The sequence below is a fragment of the Gopherus flavomarginatus genome, chromosome 11 (genome assembly GCF_025201925.1).
Source record: "Gopherus flavomarginatus isolate rGopFla2 chromosome 11, rGopFla2.mat.asm, whole genome shotgun sequence".
NCBI lineage: Eukaryota > Metazoa > Chordata > Testudines > Testudinidae > Gopherus > Gopherus flavomarginatus.
The window spans coordinates 44,627,713-44,635,285 of NC_066627.1; the positions used below are offsets into that span (position 1 = coordinate 44,627,713).

General features: G+C 48.3%; 1 protein-coding gene across 1 annotated transcript; it reads right to left on the reverse strand.

Annotated features, from left to right (window-relative positions):
* Nucleotides 1-263: 263 nt before the first annotated feature.
* HRH3 (histamine receptor H3) lies at nt 264-6,961 on the reverse strand. Its single transcript, XM_050917801.1, has 3 exons — nt 6,060-6,961; nt 3,472-3,638; nt 264-2,140 (listed from the first exon to the last, which is right to left on the reverse strand). The coding sequence occupies exons 1-3, from the start codon at nt 6,304-6,306 to the stop codon at nt 1,247-1,249; spliced, it is 1,308 nt and encodes a 435-aa protein (XP_050773758.1). The 5' UTR covers nt 6,307-6,961; the 3' UTR covers nt 264-1,246.
* Between the last annotated feature and the right edge of the window lie 612 nt (nt 6,962-7,573).

Below are 7,573 nucleotides of genomic sequence, written 5' to 3' on the forward strand. Positions count from 1 at the left end.
TTGCTTCCTTGTGCTCCCCACATCTGTTTTGTCTTGGCTTGTCTGAGACTTTTAGATTGTAAGCTCTTGGGGACAGAGAAGGTCTTTTTGTTTTATGTGTGTGTATACAATGCCCAGCACGGTGGGGTCCTGGTCGGTGATACGGTTCCCAAGGCGCTATCACAATACACATAATTATACATGGGAGGTGTTTGAAATGTTTGCTCCTTCTCATGTATGTGTAGTACACTGGCTAGGAGAAGAGAACCTCACACTGATGGCAAATATCTGGTTTGTAAATGGTTAAATCAGGGGTTCTCAAACTTTTTTTTCCCGCAGACCACTTGAAAATTGCTGAGGGTCTCGGCAGACCACTTCATGAGCTTTCCAAATGTTGTTTGTATCATTAGCTAACTATTGTAAAGTGCTTTGGATAAAAGCGCTATATAAAAAATAATAATAAACTTTTTTTGTTCTACAAATAAAAGCACACAACTCATATTTTCATATCAGTAGTTTAACCTTTCTAATGCAATGGATGTGCCCTCTCTCCTCTGCCACAGCAGACACAGAGCTGAGGCTGGGAAGGGGGGGGGGGTCTCTCACTCTCTCCCCACCACAGCAGCTACAGAGCTCCTCGGCAGCTGCAGCCCTGGTGCTGGGGAAAGTCACCTCTTTCTCTGGCCCCCACAGCCGTGCAATTCCCAAATTCCCCCATCCCCTCTTCTCACCCCACTGTCCCCTCCCACCTACCTTCTATTTCCCCCAAGGCCACCACCTCCCGCGCCTGCACGGCTCCACTAATTAGGCCCTTTATTCTCTCATGTGCGGCTGCCCAGGCACGCACCTTAGAAGGAACTATCGGTGGACCACCTGAACGGAGCTTGCGGATCACTGGTGGTCCATGGACCACAGTTTGAGAACCTCTGGGTTAAACTATATATTACTTACAGTGGGCAAGATTAGTTTTACATTTTGGGCTTCTTTTTTGTAATAAGTACCAATCCCATTTGGCTGGCTAGGTGGCAGTAGAGCTCTTCTGTGCATGTGTAGGGGAGTGAACACAGACATAAGTGCCATGGGATTAAACACACATCTGTCCATTCAGCCCATTTTTGTCCCTGCAGAGGGCATGAGAAGTTAATACTGAGCACCCTTACTCCCCAAAAGTGCTATCATCACATTCTTCAAGGGAAATGAACTACTGTGGTTTTGCAAAATATGACAAAGCAATAAGACAGCTCCTCAAATACATGGATGGATTGACTCACTTCCAGCAGTGTTGGAGGGAATTGTGAGGTTGGATCTTTAGCTTCTTGGGGCACAGGAGTTTAATGAAAGCTCTTCTAAAACTGTAGTGGCAGAGGGGATACAGGACAGGGTTAACAGCAGAGTTGATCCACAGGAGCCAGAAGGAAGTCTCATACCAGTAATCAGGGATGCAGTGGCCATGGCAAGCAGCTCGGATGATCATGAGGAGGGTGTATGGTGCCCAGCAAAGCCCAAAAATGCTCACTATAACTGCCAGCGATTTTGCCACCTTCTTGTCTCTGGAGAGCCTGAAACGCTGTGTGATGCTCTGGGAGACCATCCTCATCCGTTTCTCTAAAGACATTGTAGATGCTGAGTGTTTATAGCTCCTCTTGTTGAAAGACTTTGATTTCCCACTATAGAGCCCAGAGCTCTTTGAGTCTGTCTGTGAGTCTTTCACACTCTGATTGGCATTGGCAGCTGCTTGTTGTGTTTCACATTTGGGAAGGTCTTGGGTTTCGGCTGCCTCTTTCTGGTCCCACTTACAGCATTTCAGGGAAAGCTTTCCTTCCTGGCTCATTTCCATCTCTTCCATGAACGACTGGCTCTGTACTTCGTGGAAGATATCTAGGCGGATTTTGGTGCGTTTCTGAATGTTCAGGTAAATGCTTAAGTTGAAAAACAATACACTGATGAAGGGAGTGAAAAACTCTAGTGTGGAGGCCGTCATGAGAAAATACCAGTTGTAAAAAAATTCAGCATAGCATTCCCCATCAGGTATGATGCTCTGCCCTGTTACGTATTCCCAGCTGATAATTGCAGGTCCATAGAGCAGGAAAGCTAAGACCCACACCATTACCATCTTCAGCACTGCTTGCTTGGTATTACCTTGCTGAGCTCGGTATGTGACCTGGAGGGGAAAAATCTTTTCTTAGATATGACCAAATACATCAACTGGCTTAGACTGTAAAATTTCTGGCAAAGTTGCTATACAATATCTCTGCAGTGTAACAAATCCATGTGCTGGAGACAGCAGACCCAATCACTAGATAAATCACACTCCCACAGAGAAAAGCTCGGACATGGTCCTTCAACTCCAAATCATACTTGGCTCATGATTGGCTTAGAACAGTCCTGAACTGAGTTAGTACCTTTCAAAGAGATTTCACCTTTTATGTCAATGGATCATTCTTGATACATATCTCAGCCCAAATTTGATATCTGCTTTTTAACCCCATTTCATAGATGGGTAAAATGAGGCAGATAGAGATTGTTATTTGTCCAAGACCACATCCTGAGTCAGTGGTAGAGCTGGGAATAGAATCCAGGGAGTCTCAATGTCTAGTCCACTGCCCCAGCCACATGCCTATGGTCTCCCTGAATGCACTTTGAAATTGTTAGAGGGGCCCACGCCAAACTCCTGTGTCCAACAAATGTGAGCTTTGTTGCAATTTGGCCCCAAATTGCTGAACTTTATGCATTGGGCCCCTCTGTAGATATTTTGTACTGTACTTGTCAAGAATCAGAGGGGTAGCCGTGTTAGTCTGGATATGTAAAAAGCGACAAAGAGTCCTGTGGCTCCTTATAGACTAACAAACGTATTGGAGCATAAGCTTTCGTGGGTGAGTACCAATGACTTGACAGATGCATTTGATGAAGTGGGTATTCACCCACGAAAGCTTATGCTCCAATACGTCTGTTAATCTAAAGGTGCCACAGGACTCTTTGTCGCTTTGTACTGTACTTGGAACCCTTCTAGCCTGTGAGTTGCTGTTCACCTCCTGGAAGGCGCTGAGCACCCTCAATCCCCATTGTACTAATTGTGCATCTAGGACACTTGGCACCTTGCAAGATTCTATTGCAACCTGTGAGCCAGTTCCTGAGTGAGACTGACTGTAACTCCCACTGAAATCAGTTTGTTTAATCTGGAAATAACCATTGCAAATTGGTAATAAACTTGTTTACCCCACTTGAATTGACTGGCTATCACTCAAACACCTTCACAGTCAGCGTTTGAGGGACAATTTGCTTCATGGGTTCTGAACCTTAAAGGATTTGAGACGCACCTGAAGTCAAGGTTTGCAAGTGAACTATATGTTTCCCAGGAATTTTTCCTTCCCATCACCGACTAAAAGATTCATAATTTCCCAAGGAATCAAACAGCTTTTATTTAGCACAGATGATTCTAGACAATGAAGTGAGGGGGAAGGCTTTTCTCATCTCTGACATGTCAGTACTTACCGCTCTTGTCACAGAGAGGAATCTGTCATAGCTAATCAGTACAATGTTGAAGACTGAAGAGGTGCAGAGCAGATAATCAATTACCAGCCAGAGCTTGCAGAAGCTTTTCCCAAGGGCCCATCTTCCTGTCAGCACATAGGGCACATACAAGGGAATGCAAAAGGCACCTGCAATGAGAGGTGTTTATATTTGAAAGGGCTTCTGCACCATGCGCAGGTGCTTGAAAAAAGTCACTCATTCAAATGAATGCTGAGAATAACTGTTGGTGTATGTGATGTCATTTGCAAGTCTGCTCAGTGGCCTTGGATGGCCATGTTGTGTATGGGCCAGCTTGTGGCTGGTGTTGCTTGGGTCACAGTGATTTCCCAGTGAGAGTCTCTTCAAAAGCTAATCTTGTGACACAGCAGCAGCAGCATAGGCTGGAAAGATAGAAAGGAGCCCGCTAGGTGAGAATTCTGGCCCATGAACATCTAGGCTGTGATTTTGAAAGAGGCCTAAGGGATTTGGGGCCTGGATTCTCAAAGACATTGGTGCCTAGCTCCCATTGATTTCAGTGGGAGATAGGCACCTAAATACCTTTGAGGATCTGGGCTTTGGCTGCATGACTCCTATGAAAATTAATGGAAGTTGGGTGCCCAAATGCCTCAGAAAAGCTTGAAATCTGAGTTTTAAAGGAAAGTTGTAAAGCAAGGCAACAATTTGGGTTTTTACCCATTACAGCCTCATAGTGATGCATAAAGAGAGACTCCTAGTTCTTCCTTTAAAAATCAAAGCTTCCTTGGCTTGTATTTTGACCTGAGCTCCTCTTTGCTGGAGGACCCAGGTCAATTCTTTTGGAGGGGCTCAACAGTGCTCTCATCTGAAGGCCTGATCCTACAAAAGCTTACACAGGTGAATTTTCATGGGTGGCTAGTTGAGTTCAGTGCATGTGCGTTTGCAGAACTAGGTACTCGGGTTGCAACTTGAGCTTCTGTTTTCTCTGCTCCCTAAATGAAGAGGAGGAGAAGATGAGTACCCTCTCCCTGCGACTGGCACATAGGGAAAGCTGAATCTCAACTTTCTGCCTTATCACAGTTAACATATCCAAACCCTGCAATGATTTTGCCCAAATTCTCCAGCAACATGCCGGAAGTGAGGGCTTGATAGTTCTGTCAAAATACAAATCGATTTTGAAAACAATCATTGAGCTCATCTGTGTATCAAAGCAGCAAGGAAAGACTGAATCAAGGTTTTTCTGGGCTTTGCAGCTTAGCTCTAAACCAGGGGAGGTTCAGAGGCACTACCTAATTTGTCTAACATTCTGAACCACATAGAAGCACAGTTCAGTAACTCTGGCGTCCTAGTTTTGCATATAATACATTAATAATATCCTTGCTTATCAGTGTGACTATGACAGAAGAAAACTGTTCTTGTGTCTCTGAAGTGTAAGTCTGAAGGGTGGTGGGCGGCTGGCTGGCTGTGTGTGTCTAGAAGCTAAAGCAATCTCTCGGTTTGATGGACTATAATCCTTCTGGGGTGTTGGGACCATTATCCATTCTGAGCTAAACTTCAATAAAGAAATCCACACCGTTCCTCCTGCTTAACCCCCCTCCCACGAAGATGCGTGTCGCAGCTACTAATCTTTGGCTCGGGGGATCGGTCAAGGCTGCATTCAGAGCCCATCTGAACTCAGCCCTTTGCTTTCAGCCTCACAAAGCCGGTCTCTGTGACTTAGCAAGAGGAATGGGCGGGTGCTCCTTCTCCTTTACTGAGGCATGCAACTTGTTCTCCAAACATCTGGCTAACTACAAGTCTGCGCGGTTACCCCCACTGCACATGCATCACCACTAAATAACCCCTTGCAAGACCAAAAAAAAAAAAAGGTGCTCAGTTCCTGTAGCGCTCATTTTGCTGTCCACCCCCACCGACGTAACTAACAGACCAAATCTCCTTGGGCTCTGGTTTTCCTTTTAACAATGCACATCTCTCCGAACAGCAGGCCCTTGTGGCCAGCTCAGATCAGTGTTGCCATGTTAACTGGGTATCACCAAACGTGTAAATAACTGGACTTCAAACGGCGTCTTCTTTCCAGAACAGGCTGCAGAGGGAAGTGCGTGTGCCCTGTAAAAGGTGTCTGCTTAGCTAGCGGGGTGCACAGCCGTATCCAGAGTACGTTGTGGAAAGAAGCTGCGGTGATAGATAGTTTCCAGCTGAAGTCCAGTACTTAGAAAGGGGAAATAACCCATGTTTTATACTGCCCCCATTATTACAGTGACATTTGTTCTGCTGTTTGAAACCGGTTAGCTGTGGGTGACAACCCTTTGCAAGGGAACAGCAGGCGCTCACGCATTTGCAAAGCTTGCCTGGAAGACCATTTTTACCTGAGCCACAGGGAAATGGCTTGACCAAGTCCCCTATTTCTCTCTGGAGTGGCTGATAACGCAGCCCCTAAAATAAAGCCCAGCTACTGGGCTCTTTGCCGCTATCTTTTAAACACGCACAACTTTCAGCCCGGCCGGGAAATCTGTGTCCGACTTGCTGTTCCTGGGTCTGCTGGCCCCGGGAACCCCAAGCTGGGTGGGAAAAGTGAAACCGATGTGGTACTTTACCTACTAGGAAATCTGAGATGGCCAGGTTGAGGAGGAAGTAATTGTTCTGGGTCCGCAGGCTGGAGTCCACTACGAAAGCCAGCAGGACCAGCGCGTTCCCAGCCACGGTGGCCACGATCAGCAGAGCCATGAGCACGGCCAGCGAGATGGTCCACGTGGCCCCGAACCTGCCCAGCAGCTGGTCCCCGGCTCCTTTGCCTTCGGCCGCCGAGGCGTTGAGGGGCCAGTCTTGCAGGCTGCTGTCCATTTCAGCACCACGCCGCTCAGCGACTCAGGCGGCAGCACCGGTCCGCACCATGCCGGAGGCAGCAGGGGCTGATCCAGCTTGCCAGCGGGGCCCGATTCTTGGGCAGAGTTACACGCAGCCCCATAGGCAGCGGCGGCTGCCTTGGTCCCCGCTGTCTCTGGAGCCCCTGAGAGGCATCAGCCCGATGGAACCAAAGCGCTTCTGCCCGCAGCGCTCCGCTTGCAGGGGCGGGGAAGGAGCAAAGGGGGCTCACCCCCGAGGCGTTAGTACTCGATCTCTCTCCGCGCCTACTGCACCGGGTGGGCTCGGTGCCCGCCGCTCCCCTGAGTGGCTTCGTGATGCTCTGACCAGCCTAAATCCGTGCGCTCCCGCTGGCTGCCGGGTCCCGAAGCGCGGTGTGGTTGGAGGACCAGGCGGTGGGAGGCAGGAATCACACCGCCGCCACTCTGGGTTAGCCAAGCGCAGCTCCTAGTGTAAACGCTCCGCTGCTTCTGCAGAGCTGAGGACCCAGCGGGAGGCCGCGCGGTCACTGGCTGGAGTGTTCAGCCTCTCCGGCCAGCTGTTTCCCTCCCTTTCCGACTCCGTGTCCCCGGCCCTGAGAGCTCCCCGCCAGGAGACAACGCGGAGAGCTTGGCTTCTGTGCGCGGAGGAGACAACTGGCCCCGTTTTCATGAGGAAGGAACAGATCCAGGCTTAGAAATAATTCACTAAGAATTTGGAGAATCAGTGACACTGGACATCCTACCTGATCCTTCCCACTCACCGTGGGTGAAGTTGCGGCGGGATCCATAGGGTCCCACACTGAAAATATCGGGAATCCAGCAAACAGTAGGAGACAGGTACCTGCCAGGGTGTAGTAAACCCCAGGGCTTTAATGGGATCCTCCGTATACAATATGCATAGGAATTGCTGTACCAGATCAGACCTATGGTCCCTCCAATACAGTGTCCTTTTTCTGACAGTGGCTATCATCTGTTTCAAAGGAAGGTGCAAGAAGGCTGGACAATTATGGAATAACTTGCCCCTCTCAGTTAGTGGCTCTCTAATGCCCCGAAGCAGGAGGGTTTATAACCCTTCCAATGTTTTAATCCAATCGAATATGGATGTCCACAATAGCCACAGAAAGATCCCATGTCGTTTTGAATCTCACCATGCTCTTGGCCACAATGACATGTAGTGTCAATGAGAACCACCCATCCTGGTTCTTCTCTTATAGGTGTAAATTAGGAGTAACTCCTCTGGAAGTAGTAGAATTGGCCACTAAAGC

Coding starts and splice junctions, on each gene's coding strand:
- HRH3 (XM_050917801.1), bottom strand. CDS start 6,306: ATGGACAGCAGCCTGCAAGACTGGCCCCTCAACGCCTCGGCGGCCGAA. Junction 3,639..6,059: donor CATCTCAGATTTCCTAGTAG/GTAAAGTACCAC, acceptor CTCTCATTGCAG/GTGCCTTTTGCATTCCCTTG. Junction 2,141..3,471: donor TCCTCTCTGTGACAAGAGCG/GTAAGTACTGAC, acceptor TTTCCCCTCCAG/GTCACATACCGAGCTCAGCA.